The 25,725-nt window shown below is 34.5% G+C and overlaps 1 protein-coding gene across 1 annotated transcript; it reads right to left on the reverse strand.

The window, feature by feature from the left end:
* Positions 1-257: 257 nt before the first annotated feature.
* Positions 258-25,725, reverse strand: LOC124359179. Its single transcript, XM_046811712.1, has 7 exons — positions 25,569-25,725; positions 17,984-18,111; positions 16,847-17,113; positions 15,696-15,887; positions 8,797-9,027; positions 8,024-8,143; positions 258-524 (listed from the first exon to the last, which is right to left on the reverse strand). Exons 1-7 carry the CDS (start codon positions 25,630-25,632, stop codon positions 273-275), a joined length of 1,254 nt encoding a protein of 417 aa, XP_046667668.1. The 5' UTR covers positions 25,633-25,725; the 3' UTR covers positions 258-272.

Below are 25,725 nucleotides of genomic sequence, written 5' to 3' on the forward strand. Positions count from 1 at the left end.
TCTACTGGTTACACCAATCAACCAGAGAAAATGGTTCTTCTCAAGAACTTCGTAGAACTATTCAGAAAGTCATCCTGGAAGAGTTGGATAGAAACTAAGGACTATAACAAATTTTTGAAGGTCACTGGATTCTCTTTGACATTTGCCATTGTGATGTAAAGAGTAGCAAGTGGAAAACAAGTGTTACACACATCTACAAACTAGGTTAAGAGTGAACCACATTCGTTAAATAAGGCAGATGATAAATAATACAATGCTATCATTTCCACAGTTTATTTATTTTTTTCAGGGAACTCAAATAGATCTTTGCAGTCAACATCTGGAACATAAGGTACTGTCTTTTTGAAGCTGTCATAGTCACAGTAGTACACATAGCCCTTGGCAAGGTTCGTGAGAGTGGGCCAACCCTCGGGAGTAGCGGTGGAGCAGATTGGAGTTGGTGGTTGAGTCAGGAACACGTTGTTGGAGCCGACAACAACAGTGCAAGATTTGGTCACTGGATGTTGCACTAGTTTCCAGTAGACCTGTTATTAATACACATAAGTAGTTAGTAAGAAATTCATGAATATCAGGGTTAGTTACAGTGATCCTTTTCAGAAGTGGTGGTAGAACAAATGAAAGTATAAAGTGGTATCAGTGAACATTGTGGAGGCTATACAGAATATAGCTTTTGGATGAACTCTCAGTATCTTTGGTTCATCACGGTTAGCATAAATTTTACTCACGGTTTCATCTTGGGGGACGCAAATCTATATGTTTCTTCTGGTGAGGGAGGTAAGGTAGATTGACTATTTTAACTTTTGTGGTTGAAACCCCCTACCTACTTTGACGGGAGAGGCTGGTTCAGAGCTGGCCTCCCCTTCTTCAGGGGAGACATGACTTTGAGATTTAGTGCCCTAATTCTTCCTCATGGATCTCGATAGGAGGCGAACCCTACTCCCTAACCTTACCTATCCTGAATATTCTGTCACTCCGGAAGCAGCGCTAAAGTTCTTACAGGACTAAGTGCAATTTGTGAGCTTCTTGTCCTAAGAAGAAAAAAACTGTACTAGACTTAAATTACGACATCGAAATTTATTTTGACACATCTATAATATATTTTAAAATATCTTTATAATAAAAAAATTATATTCTAACTAAATAATAGACGTGTAAGGGTTTAAATAACGACTACCATGATGTAGCTTTCAGTGTTCGATGTACGAGCCTGCCCAACGCACGGCTGAAACCACCGAATTTCGTCCGTTCAATAGAAGTAATGTTACTAAAAATGTATCTAACCTAAATAAGTAATAATTGATTTGTAAAAGAGTTACCCCTTTCAACGCAGTCGGAAGATAGATTTAATGTATAACCGTGATCTCCAAAATTGAGGATTCATTGTTAGTTTTACATACATGGTACAAACAAGTTGGTCCTCCCACCCCACAACTATCCCAAGTCGCTGCTGTTCTTATTACTCAGCTGCATAGTTCATTGTTCGATGATTTATTTGTTAACCATGCAATAAGGATTGGAGTTTATTGTCGTTTAGAAAACTATGTAAAATGTAACGAACATCTGCTCTTGTGATATCTTTACATAGTGCAGTATATACGTTTTCAGAAAAGGAAATTGACTATTCAATTGGTAATGTGCCGTTATAAAATTCTTCTCTTCTTTAGCATAAAACTAATCTAAACTCTTCAAGCGCTGACAACTGTTTTAAGACTGTTTTTCTTATAATCTAAATTTCACTTTAAGTCATTAAGAGAAGCATTACGAAGCAGATTATTTAATCACCAAAGCCGTGATGGTCAACTTCTTTTTTACTCGTACACAGGGCCGGATCCAGGGAGGGGCAGGGGGGGCATGTGACCCGGGCGCCGAGTTAGGGGGGGGCGCCGCGCCGGACGCCAAATGATGGGATGAGGCCACCATAAAAAAAAAAACATTTACCATTTCTACTGTCAAGTGTCAATAGCACAATATAGTCTACGTACATACAATTTCTTACTTCAGTAAACTATATTTGCGCAAACCAAAAGAACATAGGCCTAGTAAGAAATATCTTTAAAGCGGCAGGGTATTTTCATAACTAAGGCTGTGGGTTGGCAACATTGTCTACGGCTTGACTAGGACTAGAAAGCGCAAGCGCAAGTCTCCCGCTCCCGCCCCTGACTAGTGACTCGTGAGTGTTCCCGCTTGACGTGAGCGTGAACTTTTGATGAGTTTTAGGTTAGATTTCATGTCGCAGTTGTATGAATATTCTACCTGTGACTAACATAGATCAACATGTCGAAAAAACCATCAGGGTGTTTCCACAGAAAGAAAGCTAAAGCAAGACAACAAGAGGCCGCGAAATCGTCAACTTTAATGTCATCATGGTTGCAAAATATCAAGGACCAAGGTAACTAATTTTTGTTGTATTTTAATTTGTTAAGATTCATTTTGAGTACAAAACAGTTATAGCGGCATAATAACAACAAACTTCAGTTTTGACGTGACAACGTCTTAAATTAGGTTGCGGCTCGGAGTCACTCATGAAAAAGTGTAACGCCCGGTAACGTTACGATGCCCGTCCAGTGAGTCCGCCGCACGGGATAAAGCAGATAACTGTGGGTCCGCCGCACGGGATAAAGCAGATAACTATGTTTATTCGTGAACATGTGGAGTGCTTAGATTCGTCATTTACAACAACTACAACAATAAAGGTAAATAATTGTACACTGATATTTCATTATCGTAAACTATGATTGATTGATTAATTGTTAGATTGACACAAAAGTTGAGAAACTGAGTTTATAGGTTATGTCATACTATTGACAAATGTTGATAGTGTTAAGTAAATTATTAGTTTAAATCACTCTGCAATCAATCGTAATTCAGTCGATTGAGAAGAAACAGCGCGTATTGCTAGTCAAACATTTAAAATAACAAATTATAACCTCTAACCTGTCATAACAGTGCGACCAAACAAACGAACTAAACCGACCAATCACCACGCGCGGAGTTTGTGTTTAGCAAGAATTTCAAATTCCAATTTTAGTAAATGTTTTATTCAACTTTACCATTTACAATTTAGTTCTGAATATTTAAATGTGTTTATGCTACGCAAGGTGTGGTGGGCGTTGGCCGACGAATGTGAACGGGAGAGGATTTTCATTCAGGCAACGAATCTATAAAATATCTATAAACTAAAACTATATTTACAATTAATGATCTATAACCACTATTTTTAACATTAAAAAAATGGATGGTTGCCTGTAAAGTCGGTTTCACGGGCGAAGATTTTACGTGACAACGTCTTTTTCTCGGTAGAATATTTATTGATATGAATATTATTAAATTGCACAATAGGAACAAGGAATTGAATGAAAATAAGAATTGCACAAATTTTAACTATAGAAATATATTTTGTTTACTAAAACATTGTACATAATTTGAAATTAATTAAAATTTGTTATTGTAAATGGTAAAGTTGAATAAAACATTTACTAAAATTGGAATTTGAAATTCTTGCTAAACACAAACTCCGCGCGTGGTGATTGGTCGGTTTAGTTCGTTTGTTTGGTCGCACTGTTATGACAGGTTAGAGGTTATAATTTGTTATTTTAAATGTTTGACTAGCAATACGCGCTGTTTCTTCTCCATCGACTGAATTACGATTGATTGCAGAGTGATTTAAACTAATAATTTACTTAACACTATCAACATTTGTCAATAGTATGACATAACCTATAAACTCAGTTTCTCAACTTTTGTGTCAATCTAACAATTAATCAATCAATCATAGTTTACGATAATGAAATATCAGTGTACAATTATTTACCTTTATTGTTGTAGTTGTTGTAAATGACGAATCTAAGCACTCCACATGTTCACGAATAAACATAGTTATCTGCTTTATCCCGTGCGGCGGACCCACAGTTATCTGCTTTATCCCGTGCGGCGGACCCACTGGACGGGCATCGTAACGTTACCGGGCGTTACACTTTTTCATGAGTAACTCCGAGCCGCAACCTAATTTAAGACGTCACGTCAAAAACATATACATAAAATGCTTCTTTCACTTACTTTCTATGCTATTATTAACGATAGTTTTAATACGGTAACATACGTACTAAAATGTTAACAATACATTGATTGTAATAATATCCTCTTGGCCCTTACTACTAAAACAATTAATATATCGAATAGGCTGTAGGCTAGTACTGTAATAGTATCCCAATTAAGATAGCATGTTTTTTAGCATTATTGGCACTATTTAACAACATTATATTATTGTAACGTTTTTAGTTAGGCCTACATGATTAATAAAACGTTACACAATGTAATAATTTGTTTATGTTGTACATGTAACCTACTTAAAAAATTAAAATGTTTAGTCATGTGTGCATTTATGTCTGTTGCTTACAGAGACGAAGCCGAACCTGAAGCAACGAGAAATAAACCGTCTGTTCAAGAGGATGCGGTGGGAGAAGAAAACGCTGGAGGAGAAGATCTCATGAACGTTTGTGCAGAGGAAGAAGACAACAATGACTTTATTTGTGAAAAACCACATACTTCGCATGCTACTGATTTTTGGGCCTCTTCTACGTCATTTCAAGAAGCCGTTTCAGTTTCAGACTCAAAAGGGCCTAACCATGAAGAACAGGAGAGTGAATGTGAGTACAATTTTAATTTTAATGACCCTGGAACTTGGCCAACTCAGCTTAGTGACAAACAAAGATGTTACATCATACAAAGGAGATGTGAAAACGATGATCATAATCCTGATTTGAGTAAAAGCGGTAGGGAGGGCCGAAACCTTACAAAAGATTGGTTTTACAAAATTTTGAAAAATGGTTCAAAGGTCAAAAGATCTTATTTGGCTTACAGCGAGACAATGAACGCTTTGTACTGTGTTCCATGCAGGCTTTTTCGTCATTTGAACACAGAACATGAATCAACAATTTCGTTTTTAGCAAGAAAGCAGGGATTCACAAATTGGAAAAAACTCAGTGACAAATTGCCAGAACATGAAAACTCCCAGTACCATAAGAAAACCTTTGTTTCATGGAAAGCATTAGAAACGTCACTTGGTAAAGGAGGGATCGACAAGGAGTTGCAGGATCAGATAAAAAAGGAGGAATCCCACTGGAGAGAAGTACTACGCTGTATACTAGATGCTGTCTTATTTTTGGCAAAACAGGGTAGTGCATTCAGAGGGATAAACGAAACTTGTAACTTTGCAGATCCAAATAGTGGAAAATTTCTCAACACTATAGATTTAATTTCCCACTATAATGAGACCTTGCGTGAGCATATTGGTCGCCATAAGAAAGGGCAGCTCAGCTATTTTTCTCATACAGTACAAGATGAGTTTCTTGATCTCATTGCGAATGCAATTAGAGAAGACATAATTCAGGACATAAAAAAGCTAAATATTTTTCATTGATTTTCGACTGTACCCCTGATGTAAGTAAAAATGAACAAATGACTGAAGTCATTCGTTACATTAAATATACTGACGAAGGGCCAGAGGTATGTGAAAGCTTTTTAGATTTTTTTACTGTGAGTGAAAAAACAGGCGAGGGGCTTTTTGAAAGCATTGCTAAAAAGCTCAAAGAAGATGGTCTAGACTTGATGTTTTGCAGGGGCCAGTCGTATGACAACGGAGCAAACATGGCTGGGAAATACAAGGGTGTCCAGTCAAGGATTGTGCAAGAGAACAAACTGGCCTACTTTGTCCCATGCTCAGCCCATTCCTTAAATTTAGTTGGGGTTCATTCAGCAGAGGCCTGTGTTGAAGCACAATCGTATTTTGGTATTATAAACAGCCTCTACAACTTCTTTCATGGCTCTACATCAAGGTGGGAAGTTTTAAAACAACATGTTCCCCTTTCGTTAAAATCAGAAAGTAAAACAAGATAGTCAGCAAGGATTGATTCTGTGGAGGTTATTTATAAACATATGGACAAAGTGCTCTCTTCTCTTGAAGACTTAACTACCCATGAGTTCTCATCTCCTGAAACAAGAGCTGAAGCTAAATCGCTACTTAAAAACATGAAAAGGTTTGAATATGTTATTATGACATGCTTTTGGTATTCAGTCCTCAAGAGAATTGATAGAGTTAGCAAGTTTCTACAAAGAGAGGACACAACAGTAGACAATGCTGCAAGAAACATACAAGGTCTTCTAAATGTATTATCTTCAACTAGGGATTTAACTGTTTCAGAGGCAATTGATGAGGCAACATTTTTAGCTAATAATATGGGCATAACAGCAGAGTACAAGGAAACAAGAAAGAGAAAGAAAAAGAAAATGACAGGAGACACACATGAAGATGATGGGCCAAATTTTACTGAAGAAGAAGAAGAGCTTTTCAAAAGATCACTTTTTCAAATATGTGATAGAATTATTAGTGAGCTAACTAACAGATATGATGCGTTAAAAATCGTTGCTGATAAGTTTAATTTTTTGTGTGGGAATCAAATAAAAAAAATGGATGTTAAAACTTTGAAAAGTAAAACAAAAGAATTAGCTACAACATATGCCAGTGACTTAAATGAAGAAGAGCTTGTGAATGAAATAGAGAGTTTTAAATTTCATGCCTTAAATATGGAAGATGGATTGGAAGACGCAACAGCAGCATCTTTGCTCAAAATATTGCATAAGAGCAAGTTGAAAGAGGGTTATCCAAACATATATGTAGCTCTTAAAATCTTTCTAACGCTTCCAGTCTCTGTAGCATCTGGAGAGAGAAGTTTCAGCAAATTGAAGCTTATAAAAACCTATTTAAGAAATTCTATGAAACAGCAAAGACTAACTAATTTAAGCATTGTATCAATTGAACATGAAAGGGCTTCTTTGATTTATTTTGATCAGATAATTAACACATTTGCAGCAAAGAAGGCTCGGAAGATAAAGATTCTATAATTGTTAGTATTGTTTTTTCCTAAAACAATTGTATTGTTTTGGATTCATGTAAAATTGTAAAATAGACATTTCTATTTCATTAAAATAACACTTTCTTATTCAACCTAAGTTTTATTTTATTTCAACCACATATACAAAGCATATAGTAGTAAAACTTATGGTAAATAGTTTGGTATCGGGGGGGGCGCCAAAAGTCAAGCTTGCCCCCCTAGAAGAAATGATAGATCCGGCCCTGCTCGTACATGTAGAGCTTCTACATAATCGTGCTGCTTTTACAATACACCATCTTTCTAGCTAATAGTTCAGGAGCCAGGAGTAACTTTAAATTGTATAAGTATACGATTTAGTTTTCCGTGAAATCAGTTGAGAAACATCTATAAATGAAACTGATTGTGAGAAGCGATAGTTTTGGTGAGGGTTGACATGGACAGACATTGAAAGGGTTAAAAATATCAAACAACCTTTTGTTAGATGCATATTTTTTTAGCTTAAAACAAACGTTTAGACATATAAACAAATCAATATCAGCCAAACATAATGAAGACCACATATTTCACTGAAAATGTCCCCATCATTTCTTACTCTTTGTCTCGTTGGCTGACGGTAGCATAACTATTAATTAGCCTACATTTCTGACAGTTGATCAGACTAGAGAAATATTATCTGATGAAAAAATGAATTATCGTTTGCTATTTTGATCCCGTTCGATACCCTCCAAGTTCGACCTCCTCCAAAACTAGCGTGGCTGACGACTGATTGCTATGGGTAAAATGTTCTACTAATTTCACGAAAAACTGGGTTGTGTACTATGCCAATGCAATTTTTCTCTAGGCTTGTGGATTGCAAGTTTAAATATGCTTAGGTATGAGTAGAAGCTAGCCAAAACGATATATCATCTAACAATGATAACTTTGTGTAATGAAGTTGGTACCTTGAACAACTTTCTTATAATTCAGAGCAATCACCCAGTTACTTTCATCTCATTTGTCCAAACAACAACAGTCCTAAAAGATGTATTTATTCGTGTGAATAGAACAAAGTTTGAGATTTCAAGCAGAACTATTGTAGTATTTGCATCAAAGTGTAAAACTAGGTCGTATATCAAATTACATTAATTTCTTACCTCTGGCACTGCGATTAATTTCTTTGTGGGCTCCAAATAGATCATTCTCTGATCACCATTTGAATTGGTCAGCTTCAAGATACCATAGGTGCCAGTGAATACACGTAGCGTTTCATCAACCTGCAAAAACAAAATTCATGTTAATATATAACAGTAGGCCTATGTTATTTTATTAGAGAAACCCTCACCAAAATAGTCCAATGACATTTAAACGCGGTGTTACGATATCGGACCATCATCTGTTCCCGTTTTGACTTGACTTGGTAATGGCCACATCACGTCTGCTGCATGTAAATGTCTGCAAAACAGATGAATGAAATCATCTATACTTAAGTATCAACTTATGATGTTTGTTTATTGCAACATTTGTTGAGACGGATAAGTAATTTTCGGCAACAGTTTGGGCGCCGCGCCGGTGAAGGGCTGTTAGACGCACAAGCCACCATCGGACTATTTTCGTGCGAACTGCTCTAGTAGCTCTTTAAAACAGGTTCCTTGTTTCCTGGATTTGGGGTCACAGAACACGAAACCCATTAGTTTGCCATGTTAGACTTTTGAAAAAAAAACCGTCTAATTGATTGACCCCTTTAAATCTTCAGGAAAGATAACCTGAAGACACAAACGCGCGCGCACATACATACATATATAATATATATATAAAAGTGAATTTTTGCATGTTTACTGAATTTTAACTGGACAGCCACATTACTCTAAACGTAGTGGGGTTAATTTAAAGAACTGTAAGTGTATAAATACTTACTTAGTATACTTACTTTAACAGCCAGATCTCGCACTGCGTTCTCAATTATGAGCCAGTTCCCAGCATTGAAGTTCTGCCATTGACCTGCCACGTTGACGTAATAGTAGGTCAGCAACTGTCCGGAGTTATAGATGAAGTCTGCGTCAGGAGCCAGATGCCCTCGTGCTAAGAAGCTCGTGTTGTTTATGTAAAGTTTGTGACCATCATCACCTAGAATTCGGTCAAATGCCTTCTCTTGTCCTTTCTGGAAAATTGTCCCTTGCTAAATATTATGTTGTGTGACAAATTAATATAATTACTTTAGTTATTTATAAGTACGCAACTTAATCTTCAGCATATATAGCAATTCACACTCTCGCAAACAAACAAGATATAAAAACGCCCTCCAAATGAACAATGTATTACTTTTTCGTTTAACTTTTTCGATTAATAATTATCAAATAACCTCAAACGCTTCAAGAACATTTCTGTTGATATGTCTGTTTCAACACCATTATGAAAACGTGTCATAATCGTTTAAAATCAAAGGCGATAAAAGGCAACAGATATTACACATGTCTTTATTACTTCATACTTTAGTGCCAATGTTTACTCGCCCCTGCTATTGATTTTCAAAAACTATACAACTTTTTTAATGTTGAAATCCGGAAACAATTTTTCCCTAGTAGGCTGGCAATAATGATCCGGTTCAATTCCACGTACTTCTATCTGATTATACCACTTTGTTACAAGTCCGGACATAAAAATAATAATTAGAGAAAATTGCAAGTCTTAGTTAATATTTTTTGTGTATTACATTACACTGTAGAAAACTTTAATTTATACACTGTACTAAGCTATAATTACACAACTCTGGAGATACAAAATCAGTAAAAATTGACTTTTAAAAGATTTCAAAGTAATAAATATACTGTAAAAAATAACAAACTTGATGTAAAAAATTGTATGTGAATTTATTCATATTTAGTTTGGTTTAATAAAACATAAAATATATAAATCTAATACAATAATTAAAAATAAATAGTTATTAATTAGAGTAGTGGTGTATTAGTTTATTTACAGTCTATACATAAAAAAGAAAGTCGTGTTAGTTACACCATTATAACTCGAGAACAGCTGGACTGATTTTGTGTTTTTCGGTTTATCTTCGAAGGGAATAGGATAATAAATATTAATAATATGATATTTTAGCAATAACGAAAATATCTACATAAAATAAAATGGGGTTAATTACAACATTTATACCTCAAGAATGGCTATATCAATTATAATATTCTTTGGTTTGTTAGATTCGCCTCCGAACCGATTAGCAGAATAACTATAAAACTATAATCATAACTACGATTATATCGTAAAAGTCCTCGGAAAACATCAGGTAAATATAAAAAAGAAAAAGATTTGTATATAATAGTATAGATATAAAGAGCCTATTAAATGTAAACAACTGTTATGTGTAAACATTGCTTTACGACAGGATAACCATAATATTACCTTAACCACTATTTTTAATTTATTTCACTTATAGCCTTGAAAGCATAGAGTAAGCTTGATAGTAACAACACTTCTTATTTCAAACTTTTCTGCAACCACCGCTGAGCACAGAGTAAAATATTAAAAGTTTTGTTAAAAATATACTTTTAACTGTAATCCTTTTCAAATATTAAGTATGTAGTGCTTGGTCAATACTGTAATACAGATAACAAAGACAAAGTTATAAAACCCATCTTAATTGTCTTTTTAAAGAGGTAGATTTCTCGGACCTACGTATGTGTATATACGAGAATTTGCATATACACATACACAAATATACACTTTTTTACATATTTTATTGATCAGGGAAATAAGGAAAACTCAAAATTAACGACGGAAATACATTTCACTCGAACCAGAAGTGCTCATAAACGTGCAAATCTTAAGGAATTGCGTGCAAAGCCGAGGGTAACTGCTGGTAATTTATAATTTAAACCGTAATGTAGTAACAATTAGCTTTTTGTTGCATTTTTGTTTTTCATTTGTATTTAAAATAAATAACAGTAGGGTTTTTACGCATACTCGCTGTTGTCAAGTGTTAGAATAACTTAAAGACACTAATTATTTCAAAAAATATATCATCAATATTATATTTTAAAACTTCAAAAATATTTCACCAACATATATAATGTTAAACTTACGCCTAAGTAAACTGTGATAGTGAACGTTATAAAGCAATTTAATAATTTACACAGTGAACCGATTAAACTGTTATTAAAACTAGTTTTCAAACTGAACTATAAAATTATTATTAATTCTAATATGAGTGACAAAGGTATAAATATTTATTCTATCAGAACTTTTAACTCTCTATCATAAATAATTGTTTAAATATCAGGACAAGGGAAGAATGCAAACTGCATGTCATCGTTATGACTAATGTTATCGTACTGATTGTTTACGTATGTGGTTTCTTACTAATACAAGAACAAGAGAGGGATATCAACGAATGGTGCAATTTTAAAAATCAAGGACAGTGCTGATTGCTTTGTTGATTTCCTCTTACAAAAGCTTGTTTGAAATAATTGGATGAATAAATACAACGAGTGTATTGTATCAACTATAACCAACCTTGTCGAAGACAGTTTTGTCGTGTTTCATGTCAAAACCATTTTGTTTGATATACACAGAGAACACTTTTATACCCAGTAAAGTGGTATGCACCTGTTTCTGACAAGTAAAAAAATGTCATTTGTAAGTCTGTGGGCTTATATAAGGTTTAAACTGCCATACACAAATTTTATAAATATATAATAAAAAATATATATATATTATAAATGACGATAAAAAAGTAGCTTTTTATTTTTATATTTTTAATTTATAAAAACATTTTAAATATGAAACTAGAGCAGTAAACATATGAGAAAAGGCTCGAGTTTTTAACTCAGAATTACTTTTAAAACAATAAATTGATGTCATATAATTTTGATTATAAGATTTAAGTTTTAATATTAAGTGTTTCTTTGCACTGTGATATAAATTTTAAATAGGCCACTTATGCAGAAATTCTTAACAAATATATATACATATACATGCATGTGTGTGTGTGTGTGTGTGTGTGTGTGTGTGTGTGTGTGTGTGTGTGTGTGTGTGTGTGTGTGTGTGTGTGTGTGTGTGTGTGTGTGTGTGTGTGTGTGTGTGTGTGTGTGTGTTTTACCCGCGGTTCCGCACGTAAGTTTTAAAATCAAAGTTTGTAGTTTGCTTAGTTTAGAACATTTAGAGCTGAAATTGGAACATTTGTTCAAAAGAACAATCCAGTAAAATTGCATGTAGCCTATAGTTCTTTTCGATTTCTTCAAAGAGAGTCTTCGAAGTCAAAGTCTGACCTTCTTATGTTTTAGAACATGTTATAAGATAGATAGATTAGTACTTACTTAATCGCTTAAACCCTAAATTGCTTTAAAAATTATGGTTACTTAGAAAGTGTATTCACTCTAAATGTAAACAAATTGAAAATAATAAACAATGTTTGTATGGAACAGTTGATTACATTTTGACAGGCTCTTTCAATTAATTTACACAAATTTAGAGACCAAGATGGGATTTTTTGCTACTTTAAAGATCAGTGAGGCGTAGCCTGGAGGGATTTTCGAAATAAGAATATGCCTATATTCATCCCAGGAACCGCAAGAATGTCCATATATAATTTTAGTACAATCGGTTGAGTAGCTTACGTGTAAAAACAGTACAAACCAACAAAGGCACTTCGCATTTATAACATTATTAGGATTTTCAAATTGAACTCTTGTTGTAAAGTTGTTATAACGACAAAAATTGAACTATATACTATAGTGAATCCAATGTAGAGTTTAGATATTTTATATATCATGAACATGATTTCCAACAGACAAATATGTAAGTTATTTTTGTTTTTTTTTATATGGATCATTAAAGGATATAGTACGTGCAATACTCAACCATTAAAAAACTAATAATGTTATTAGTATCAATTTCATCAAAAAAGTACAAGTAATACTTATTGTAAACAAATAATATATTTAAGATATGTGGAATAAAATGTTATATCGGCGTCAAATTTTAAGAAAATGTATTGTAAATCATTTCCATAGTTATTCGTCTTATTTACACTTATTACTTTCTGGAGTCATTACGAAACGTTGTAAGCAACAAGATTTTAAAAAATATAACAGTCCTGGGGTTTTGTACATAATACGAGTACTATAACAATATCGAATACGGGAATTTAATATTAATGGTTATACCATAGAAGAAGCTACAACGGACCTAAATTAAAATATTGGCCGCTAGGTGGTGAATAATATATTATACATATTATTATATGTAATATATTATATAATACGGAATCATGTGTATAAGATGTTGTACCTCTAAAAAACTATTATTCATAAATATAAGAGTATTTAATCCAACTTGTCAGTGAAATTAATGGAAACATTAAGTACATCATTCGAGTTCAAAGCATATTATAATTTATGTTAACTTGTTACTTAATACAATTATCTGGTATCTTATTTTACAACAAATTGTATCACGAGGTATCTTATTTTTTTCACTTCAATCAAGAAAACAGTGACTATAAAAAAGTAGGCAATTGAACAAGTTGTACTAGATACACTGTAATACAAATTGTTACACTTTAATTTAGCTTATTAAAATTGAAGATTACTAAAATATTTTGATGAAGAATTACAACTCCAAGCAAAATGTTTAGTATTGTAACGATATCTACAAATCGTCGCACATAATAATTATGTGCTTTACTTTGCAAAATGTCTGTTACACAATTCTGAGATGTGTCAATAGATTTAAAGGAATGTTTTTTTTATATATATACATATATTCTCCTAGAAACTCATAGGCTGGGACTACAACATTTGGTGCCAAATCTTGTTGCTTTGAATAAATTACGTTTGCTTGCAGTAAAAATTACTCCTTTTATGTTACTAACATTGTTTTATTGTAGTAAGAACTATCACAGACTGTTAATAATGTTGATTAGTGTAAATAGCTATTCAGCCGCATGCGTAACTCACTATACCTTATACATACCGTACATAGTGTTTCACACCTCTTGTCGGGTACTTTTATGTTACTAACATTGTTTTATTGTAGTAAGAACTATCACAGACTGTTAATAATGTTGATTAGTGTAAATAGCTATTCAGCCGCATGCGTAACTCACTATACCTTATACATACCGTACATAGTGTTTCACACCTCTTGTCGGATACTTTTATGTTACTAACATTGTTTTATTGTAGTAAGAACTATCACAGACTGTTAATAATGTTGATTAGTGTAAATAGCTATTCAGCCGCATGCGTAACTCACTATACCTTATACATACCGTACATAGTGTTTCACGCCTCTTGTCGGATACTTTTATGTTACTAACATTGTTTTATTGTAGTAAGAACTATCACAGACTGTTAATAATGTTGATTAGTGTAAATAGCTATTCAGCCGCATGCGTAACTCACTATATCTTATACATACCGTACATAGTGTTTCACACCGCTTGTCGGATACTTTTATGTTACTAGCATTGTTTTATTGTAGTAAGAACTATCACAGACTGTTAATAATGTTGATTAGTGTAAATAGCTATTCAGCCGCATGCGTAACTCACTATACCTTATACATACCGTACATAGTGTTTCACACCTCTTGTCGGATACTTTTATGTTACTAACATTGTTTTATTGTAGTAAGAACTATAACAGACTGTAAATAATGTTGATTAGTGTAAATAGCTATTCAGCCGCATGCGTAACTCACTATACCTTATACATACCGTACATAGTGTTTCACACCGCTTGTCGGATACTTTTATGTTACTAACATTGTTTTATTGTAGTAAGAACTATCACAGACTGTTAATAATGTTGATTAGTGTAAATAGCTATTCAGCCGCATGCGTAACTCACTATACCTTATACATACCGTACATAGTGTTTCACACCTCTTGTCGGATACTTTTATGTTACTAACATTGTTTTATTGTAGTAAGAACTATAACAGACTGTAAATAATGTTGATTAGTCTAAATAGCTATTCAGCCGCATGCGTAACTCACTAACTGACATATACCGTACATGGTGTTTCACACCTCTTGTCGGATACTTAGGAGATCGTTTCTATGGCTACAGCTTACTACTTTTAACTATAAGGTAAAGAAACTTAATTATTTTGCACATTAATGTCAATAGATAAGTGGAGAACTTAAGAAATTAATTTTGTTATTTACTTTAATAGAAAACAAAATTGCGTCTGTTGTAAATTTTTAAAATGAAATAACATAAAAAATCAGGATATTTATAACAAATCATTAGATGCCATCTATTTTGAAATTTTAATTGCAATGTTAATGGTACTTGTTTTAACGACATCCGTAATAGGCATTAGCTGTTTTACATCAGTTATAAAAAATGAAGAAGATAAAAACTATTTTGAAATTTGTATTACAATTCCAACGGTACTTTATTTACTGAGGCAAAACTATGTAATGTATAATAGATTATTCGAAAAATTAAATTAACTAAAATTATTGTTCAAGTTAATAACATTAAATTCTTTTGCTATATTTGGTTTTTATTATAATGTTTCTGTTTTATACATACACTAACAATTATTTTTGTACGAAAAAAGATGTGGTGTTCATACAGTTTTTAGATTGTAGTCCTAATTGTATGATAATGTAACTACAAAACGTCGTTTTAGCTTGTACATTGTGCAACCTTGGTTTGTTTTCTTAGTCAATATTGACTGTCAAGGTAGAAATGTCTCCACACGAATGCTAACTAGTGTTAAACTTGTTTCGCTAGCAACCCGGCCAATTCATAGTTTTCTTTAGTAGGCCTATGAATCCTATTTCAATTTCGTTTTTTTTAATTTGCTCACCCTGGTATAGACAGAGTCTGGGCTGACGTTCGGGAAGAGGACTTTGGGTCCTCGGGAGAACTTGCGGCGATCATTAGACTTGACGGCCCCCTTCAGCGATTGGCCGTACAGGTAGTGGGCTGCGTAGAGTGTGACACTGCGTTCGATGTTGTGACACACGTCGATCAATGGGAACCAAGACTTGTCGTCCAGCTGGAAACAGACATCTTTTATCTACAAATTCCGGAAACAAAAACTGATCAGTAATAAATAGCTAGCCACATTCTGTAAAAATGCGATTGCCGTTTGATTCCTAGCAATGTAGATGGATGAAGCTGATGATTCGCTGAACCTGATGGTACGAATAGATTCGGCCATAGAATTCTCGTAAATGTGCGTATGTAAATTTAATGTGCATATATATATATATATATATATATATATGCAATATATATATATATATATATATGCACATATATATATATATTCTCGTATGTGTATGTATGTGTGTCTCGTATGTGTATGTATGTATTCTAGTAAGTGTATTTTCGTATGTATTCTCGTGTATGGAAGAAACCAGTAAATGTAATGCTATGATTGTATAAATCTATCCATTATCTTTTTTCCTCTTTCCTCTCACCAATTGTATGTTAGTTTCCCGAATAAGGTTGGACAAAGGTTCGTTTTGCTTGGAATGGCTGTTGCGAGTATCTCATCGATATTTTTCTTGACAAACCTAGAGTGTTATGGCGCGCATTGATAAATAATCTTAGATTGAAATCAAATACGACTAGAAACTTTATCTTGAAATATCTCTTAGTGAATACAATTTACAACGATGGCATTTGTACATTGAAATAAAGTACATTCGTGACTAGCCCTATTTTTTCTTAAACAACAAGAACCGACGAAGGATTTCCGTTTAGGCTGGAGCCTAAACTCACTAAACTCACTTCAAATTGTGAGAAAGAGGCCTAAACTTATCTTTGAGTGTGGTCATTTTTGCTCTCAGAGTGCACTAAATGAAAAAAAAATCATCAGCAGAGTTTAGAACTATAATTGGTCCCGAAGCAGTAGAACGTGCATTGATCGATGACGGCTCCAAGGAAACCGTTACTATGATACGGAAAGTGTGCGATCATCGCATGTCGGTATTATAGCTGAATGCTTACCTGGTAGCCGAGCTGCACGATGACGCCAGTGTCATCACCAGAGCCGCAAGTGTCATCAGTGACCATGACGGAGGAATACGCCACTGAGTTGGTGCAGGACAGAGTCTCCTTGGTCGCTGGACGGTTGCCCACTGTCAGCTTGCCGCCCTTACACTTGACGTACGCCGACTGTTCTCCTGACCCTCGGTTGTTGTTGCGTGGCCCCGGGCAAGCCACGATCAGCGACTGCGTTTCGTCGATAGTGATCACCCCTTCGCGTTTCTCTACCTTCGGACAGTCAGCTATTGTATACCTTAACATGGCCACTAACATCCAGAAACATGTAGCTTATGTTAATGGGTTTTCATTCCTTTCTTATCCTAAACCATCACATATCTTACTTCTGTTGTTGTACAATAAACATTTTAAATTATTTGGTAAAACATACAGGCTGTGAAGATCCCTATCAGAAAAAATCTTCACTTTGTTTTTAAATTAGAAAAATACGGTGTGCCGTAATTCTGGAAAACTATTCAATATTTATTTAAATTATTGAATTATTAACTTTTATCAAACAATTTAATTTCAATAATATTATTGCTCGCATATTCGCCAGTATAACATCCCTGACATGTTCTATAGATGAAAACTGCCTCTTGGCGTCTATAGAAATACTAACACATATATTACACAATAAAAACCGTGAATTAGTTAAAAACGCATCTCCCTCTGGAATGAAAAAAAAACACCTAAAAAGCTAAAAATTTAAATCTGTAGCTTAAGAATCCACTGGATCCGTAATATTCATAATGACTGAAAGTAATAAAAATAATGGAATCGAGACTATGTAAGAGAGATGCAAATGTTGTAATTTGATTCACTACATTTTGAAAATATTTTATTCAATATCGCTGCACTAAACCTTTGCCAATATATAATATAAATGTGTGTTATTTATTGGTTCTTATTCAGTTTTTGCAACGGATATTCATTCACTTGCAGGAAAAATCTTTTTGAAGAGCTCGAAACGTAACACTTCTTTTCTGCTCTTTTCCCCCTTTCATTTTTTCGTATCTATATGATTTCTTTTGCCTTGACCAAATAAATAAATTTAAATTATGAAATTGGGGGAAAATTACGTTAATTTTTGGTACCAACCTCAGGTCTTGCTATCTCCAACTGCTCTACTTTCTGCCGTCCACGGATCTGAGTAGTTTTCACAGCCAACACTAGAGGCTCCTTCGTGGAGTCCAAGTCGGTCTGTAGCGTCAACTTGCATGCCTGTCCTGGATACATACAGAGAAAATAAGTGGTTATAATAAATACAAGGTAGAAGTACGCCTCACCACGACTTCGCTTGGATAGCGTGCAAATGTGAAGTGTTCAGCTCATTTCATTGTCTAGATGGCTTGCGAACAGACATACATCATACAGAAAAGAACTTATTGCAACCATTTAAATCACAAAAAAGAAATTCTGTTAGCGTGCTGAGATTTATTTTATTCCAACGGCAAAAACCCATTACATAGATGAGAAACATGCATTGATGACTATAGTTCTAGGACGAGCTAAAACACAAGAAATAATAATATGGCCAATACTGTGCTACAAACATTGAATGTATAAACAATACAATATTTTTATACAATAATCAAGAGTGCAAAAATATATATATAAGTAAATAACAAGTTCTAAAAAGCTATAAATAAATAACAAGTGCAAAAGGTCCATAAATAATAACAAATACAAAAAAACTAGAAATGAATACAAAATGCAGAAACAACTCAACATTAAATTAATATTATTACATGCAAAAAACATATTTTTGCTCATGTAACAGTCATTTAGCAGAACCACTGTGTCATTCAACGGTATAATGAGGAGCAGTGAGCACACATCTTCTGATAGTCGCTGCACTGTCGTTGAAGATGTCGAAGGTGTCGCAGAAGCTGTTTCCGAGCCTCATCAATCTTGCAAGTGAACCGTGGAAGTCATAGCAGCGTTGGTAATGGCGTCTGTTAAACAAATCACGACATGACCGAGTCTTTGTTGATGGAATACGGAAGTCTGCTTGAGATAGAAGCATCGGACAGTCCAGCTTTATCAGAAACAGAACATCTGCAATGCAGCGTCTCACTTGAAGATACTAAGGGAGAAGTAACTCAGCCTGCAGTCTAGTAAGAGGGATCACCCTCTAGTGCAATCCATGTCCAACCCCAAACAGCCTCAAATTTTAAAATAATATCCAGATGGTAGGAAGACCAGACAGGGCTAAGACTCCAGAAGCTGGCGCACAAAGGAAGAGTACAGCGTTTTCAAGACAAGAGGATTTGTCATACCACGAGTTGACCTAGTGATGAAAACCCAGCATCATGTGACCTCTTCTGCATAGGTTGTCAACGTTCTCATTGAATAATAAATCAGAAGAGAATATGCAAACACCAGATCCTTTATCATGGACGCTCTTCCCAGGGGTTATTATCTAGTATATACTGGAAGTGGCGCATATAGTAACGACGACCAAAGGTCATGACGGAATATTTCGAAGAGTTAAGTTTAATGTTATTAGTAATGCACCAATCGAATGCATTGTTGCAACTTGTCTATAGTCGTGAAAAGTCCTCATCAATGGAGGCCACGGTCTAAATCTTTACATTGTTGGCGAAGAGTAGGGCCTCCACTAGATGAAAGGATGTTATCTCATTTATAAAAATGATGAATAGGTATGGACCAAGTGGAGACCTTCTAGGTACACACTACAAGTTTGCAGAAATTGTTAGGAAAGCGCACCAGGCAATTTCACTCTCCAAGCAGATAGTCACAGAACCAGGAAAGTAATGGGCCATTAATTTCATAACTTTTTATCTTACTGATGAGAATGGAGTATTCAACTCTGTCGAAGGCCTTGGTAAAGTCGATAAAGGCAACACTGTAGAATGGACCGGTTGAATATTATAGCCTGAGGTTGAGCCAAAGTTTCACTGTAGTGTTTTAGAAAGGACGGATATACATTATCTGGGCCAGCATCCTTTCTGACATCAATTTTCCTAAGGCCTTCCAAGACCTCCAATGCAAAGAAGGAGATCATCGACAAGGAGGAGTTGGAATTAAAATTAAAATGTAGAGGTAAATCTACGGGCTTCGAGAAAACTGATGCTTTCGAGAAAAGAATGCTGAAAACATGTCAGCTCTCTCCTGTGGATCATTTTAAGAGTGGCCATTAAAATTAATAACAGATGATATAACAGGGGATTCGCCAGAGGAACGAACAAAACGCCAGAAACGTGTATAGTTGTTAGGGATCGAGTTCTCTATGTGCTTCAGATAATTTCTATAATATGTGCGACTAAGATTCCTGCAAACATTACTCACAAAACCTTGATTAGTATGTTGGAAGGAATCTTTGTTTGTAGCGTTGTGGGCTATTTTCTTCTGTATAATCAGATTTATGAGATCCGCAGAGAACCACTTGGGGAAGGATGAATTCCGATTCGTTTTGTGGGACTGCACTTAACGCAGATATCACCAAGCAATGAGATCATGCTTCTACAACTCTCTTAGACGTTAGACAGATCATGTACAAAAGAAAGGCTTACGGGAAGCTCTTTTTTGGTCTATCAGTGACGAATCTTTCAGGTGTAGTGCAATTATAAGATTTGATGTTAAAGCCACCATCTAGTAGCAAGGTAAAGAAGATACCACTTCGTCTACCAACTCGTAATACGCATTACATGTGGAAACAGGTTGTCTCGAGAGAATGTAGACACAATTCAGTATCAATTTGTAGGTGGGCAAAGAGATGAAAATCCTCGAAATACACGTATCATCAACGATTTCATGCGACTGAATTCCATTTTTAATTGCTACTGAAACTCTCCCGCCAGACATTTTGTTGCTTGAAAGAATGCTTGTATCTTTTCTCTAAATCTTGTAGTTAATGTTTGCCTGCAATTGACAGCTAAAATAGCTGAAGATAGGTTTGTTTCATAAAATAATAGCACATCACAGATGTTGCATGCCAGAACATTTTAAGTCAAGAAGTTTGGATCGGAGGCAATTTACATTTTGGAAATATAAATTTAAATAGTTTTCCGTTGGAGCTTATTAGATTTTTATAATCTTGGGATGTCATTCAAGTATTCTATGAACAGGTCCAGTTCACCAGATTCCGTACGGGCTTTAAGAGTGTTCCGCAAATCAGGGAGATACTGTCTTTCTTTCAAAATGCGATCACGGGCAAGCGATTCCATTTAAGCCATCATCTGAGCCTGTCTTTGAGTCGAAACTTCGGAAGAGTGTGGAGGTCTCACCCTCCGACGAGAAGAAAAGCTTCATAGCTCGATGTTTATTCTTCTTAATCTTTCCAATTCTAAAGAAGCGGGTTCCATTAGAAAAGATTGTTCATAATTGCAACAATCCAGAAATCTTTTGAAGAGGGTGCTTACTGCCATGTGCTTTCACAGTTACTGGCGAAATTGATTTGCATTCTTTAATGAATAATTACGTGGCGTGCCCGACGTTGTCTGTCGTTCCTATACAAATATTTCAATTGGCATATTACTGTTGATAGTATTGATCTTTAAATAAAGAAGTTCCCCCACGAGCTTCTCAATGCGTGGCTCTAAAGAATTTATCTTAGTACTTAGTTTTTGTATATCAGCTTTGATCTCTTGCAATCCATGACCAATATCCTTCCCGTCTTCTTTCGTTGCAAGATGGGAGAACTTGTTGAGTAATTCGTCCATCTTATTCATGAGGTGCTGGGACGGATCATATTTTAAAGATTGATAATCAACTCTTTAGCAGTGCGATCTTTTATTTACATTATTAGCATATGTAGAATACTCGGATTTGGTTACGCCGACGCACTTTATATAGAACATCCCTTGGCATTCAGAATCACATTGAAGTATTTCGGTATCAAATACCTTCTTCATACATACTCGGGTAGAATCAGACGCAGTTATGTCATAAAGTGTACTTGTTAGGGTGTCGAGTGATCTAGTTGGCAGTGGAGGAAAAAAATAATTCTGTCTTTAGATGTCTTGTACCGTTGACACAGGTGAGTGTCGTATGTTATTGACAATACAGACGACAAGTTATTTTTTGATCATGTTCGATTTAATGAATGAAAATAACAGTTTGTAATTTAATTGTTCACCAAGACAGTGTAAAACAAAATGTACACATAAAACAAATAATAAAGGGTAGTGCGAAATGCGAGATGCTTGGAACCAGCAAGTAATATAAACTTGGTAAAAATCGTATTTTAGCTAGAGCACTCACACTAAACACATAAATCAGCCAAGAAAGCTTTCAATGACGCAAAGCCATATTCTATGGTTGAACATGCGCCATTATGGAACTCGCTCTGGTTTATGTGGGAATAAATTGTAAACTGTACAGACAAAAGCTTTCTTAAGATATCTTGCAACATGATACATTCACATTTTTGTTCATTTAGTTATATTTCATAGCAATGTACCAAATAATAAAAGTTCCGGTGGGCTTGGAAACGTATTACAACACAAGAATGTGCTGAAATCGAATATTGTAACCGAGTTTGGGCATTTGCCTTTTCACAGTATCATAATGTTGGGATAATGATGGCGCTAAATTCGTTAATATGTCACATGTTAAAATCTTTTACGAGGTAGCCTACTGAGTTTCTTTACAGCTTTTTTATTCTGATATGTTCTCATTACCATCATGGTTACCACTAAAACCTATGCACAAATATTGACACTCAGCCAAATCCGATGAAAAGGCATTCACCCTAATCGAACTCAGTGTTTCTCATATACTCATGAAGCTTCGTGTAAAAATTCAAGTCAGTTCGTTACCGAAATATCGTGCGGAGAGCAGCGACGTATTTAGGGGTTGACGAAAAAGGCGCCCGCCAAAGGGAGCAAGAGTGAGGGAGCGCAACAATTAGCGGAAGAATAACTTTTAGAAAATCCAGGATTTTAATTTTACAAAGTAACCATTTTTTATAATATCGATGAAAAATTATGATGCCGGATCCTAGCTAAATAAAAAAGATAATAATACATAAATATCCATAATACCGATACGGTATCAGTAATATTAGAAATATAAAGGATTTTATGTTTTGTTAACAGTGTGGTTTGCAGCGTTGCAAGCTAATACTAATATGGCAACGGCGGGCTAGAGAGACAGACTGACAGAATTGAAATCTTTCCAATCCCAAGAGTAACAGGCTTCGCTAACGCTCATCAAAAAGAAACATTACGCGACATTATTCTTGGATTAAAACAAGTGCAAAAAGCTCCTTAACTTGGTTTGAAAACGTGCTTAGGTATTGCAGGGTTATAACAACAGATTATCCTAAAGCTGAGCTTTAGTATTATAGTTAATTCTAAGACGTTTACAATCCTCCTAAGTCTGATCATATTCAATAGCTTAGAAAACGTAACTAAATTTTCAAACTAGTACCTAATAAGAATAAAAATATAGTTATCAATTTCAAATTCCATTCCCCGCGGTAAGTTCAGGCATTTCTTTGTGTAGTTTAAATTGTTCAAAATCCACATAATTTATTTGTTTTCTTGCTCAATTAACATATTGGTTCAAAACGGTGGACGCAAACTGATTATATTCTCGTTGCCATAAAGTCGGTACATGCCTCGTGTCGCTTCGAAGGTGTTAATTAATAAAATATAAACTATGAAATTGATAAAATAATAACGTTATTTTGTATTGCCAACGTTTGGTCTCGCCATCTCTTCATGCTGCCCACAAACCTAAATAAACTGATGGTTGAAGAGTTAGACAATATGCAGATTATCGGCAGCTCGTTTGTGTTAATGCAGTAGAAGATCATTGACCCCTGGTTTGTCTAACGGCCCGCTCGTTATTGCGGTAGATAGAGTCGAATTGCCGTGATGGGCAATACAAATGGAACCGGTAGTGTTCTAACTCACCTTTACTTCGGGCTGAGAAACAATAAATAATCATGCTTAAACAACTGGGATTATCATTTCGTACAATATTAAAATGTTACTTGCCTTCTCTAGTGAAGAAACAGGCACATTCAAAATAACAATAAAAAAAAATACATTAAACTATTTTATTCGCTCGAACGAAATTTTCTAACTTCCTCACTCCACCGCCCTTACAAATTTTAATATAGATAAAAAAGGACATTGCGATTTATCCTTCTTCGGGCTAGAAGAGTTACGAAAATGCTTATCTGGTTATATAGTACCATTCTAAAGGTAAAATAAAACAATAATGTTCAGTGAACATTTTTGCAATTTGGGCTTCATTTAGCCTTATAGCTATTTTGTTTTTTTTTAATATTAATACTCCAAATTTGACTAAAATTTTTCTATTTTAGTACATTTCAAAATGACAACCATTTAAATATTCAAAAGGTTTGTGAAAATCAGTAGAATTGAAACATTGAAAATGACAACAATATAAAACGCCTCAGACGCCTCAGCGTACTGCTTCAGACGTAACATTATATAATTAATTATACACATTGACTAACTAGAAATATAAACGAGATAAACAAACTGTAATTGAACAATAAATAGTAAACAAATACCTCACAGCTGATGTTTCATCAGAAATGCCAAAGGGTAAAAATACAATTTTTTAGAAATTTACGAAAGTTCAAAGCTAAACGAAATTTTGATTTTAATATAACATTTTAATGAACATTGAATCACAAAAAGTACGAGTGTGTGTGTGTGTGTGTGTGTGTGTGTGTGTGTGTGTGTGTGTGTGTGTGTGTGTTTGTATGCGTGCGCGCGCACGCGCGTTTTGGCTGTTTTATATAGCATTTAGTGGTTTTATGATCTTTGCGCTAATAAAAGAAACCTGCATTATTGAGCCAATTCAATTAAGAAAGGTACTTTTAGACACGTGTACTGTAAAGTTTTAAAGCACAAGCGGATTTTCATAGAATTTTAATCTAAAATACAGAGTGTTCCTACATAAATGGACATATTTTGGAAATATGATCAAATAAAAACAAATTTTTGTTGTTTGGTTTAGTAAGACATCTCCCAAGTTTCATACAAATATCTTAATTGGTTATAAATTATTATTGTGTTTTTTATTATTATAAACGGCAGAATACGGTTAAACTTGGCTGAAATAATTAAATAATAATAAAAATGTCAATAATTTTCTGCTTATCTTCACTTTTAAAATGTAGTTCTGGATACCTTACTAAATTGTTTCATGACGATCTGTATAACTAGGGAGGTAATACATACTTCAGTATAAAAATGATACAGCAGCTATTATGTTATGATTACTTATACAGGCTATACGCCTATATGTTTTTAGTTTTTCCCAACCATCATTCTGTCAAACTTTTAAAATGTCCTAACTTAGAACATATCAAAGCAATTAACATGCTTTGCATATCAAAGTAACTGCTGTGAAATATAAGAGCTTTATTATCATTATTGTCCTGTCTAAATTTGTTTTGCTCGTTCTCTGTTTTCTTATCTTACTACTGCATTACTCATATTATGTCAAGAATTCTAGCATGAATCCACCGTAAAATGCGACCAAAATATCAAAATTAACTACAATTAAAACATTCATGTGTATCATATTAAGCAGTTATGTTAGTTATTATGAATATGTTTGACAATAAATACAAGAAAATAGTCATCACATAGTAATGAATTTGTCCATACGAATAGAAAACCTTGATCCAATCAATTACAGAGATTTCAAAAGACAACAGCTGTGCATTTACCTTGTGCTCCGAGGAAGTGGCCACTGCCGACTAGAGCGGCGACAAGGAACGTTGCCACCAACATTTCGCTCTGCCACCTCGATAGTTTCACCTCTCCATTTATAACCTTCTGCGCAAACGTTCTCAATCTGCAGTTGCTAATCCATGTCACTGTCAA

Source organism: Homalodisca vitripennis, chromosome 4, assembly GCF_021130785.1.
Source record: "Homalodisca vitripennis isolate AUS2020 chromosome 4, UT_GWSS_2.1, whole genome shotgun sequence".
Classification (NCBI taxonomy): Eukaryota; Metazoa; Arthropoda; class Insecta; order Hemiptera; family Cicadellidae; genus Homalodisca; species Homalodisca vitripennis.

Excerpts from the sequence above, each read along its gene's own strand:
- LOC124359179 (XM_046811712.1), bottom strand. The coding sequence starts at position 25,632 with ATGTTGGTGGCAACGTTCCTTGTCGCCGCTCTAGTCGGCAGTGGCCAC. Across the intron at positions 17,114-17,983 it reads TGGAGATAGCAAGACCTGAG|GTAGAGAAACGCGAAGGGGT; the intron begins GTTGGTACCAAA and ends GACTGTCCGAAG. Across the intron at positions 525-8,023 it reads AATTAATCGCAGTGCCAGAG|GTCTACTGGAAACTAGTGCA; the intron begins GTAAGAAATTAA and ends TATTAATAACAG.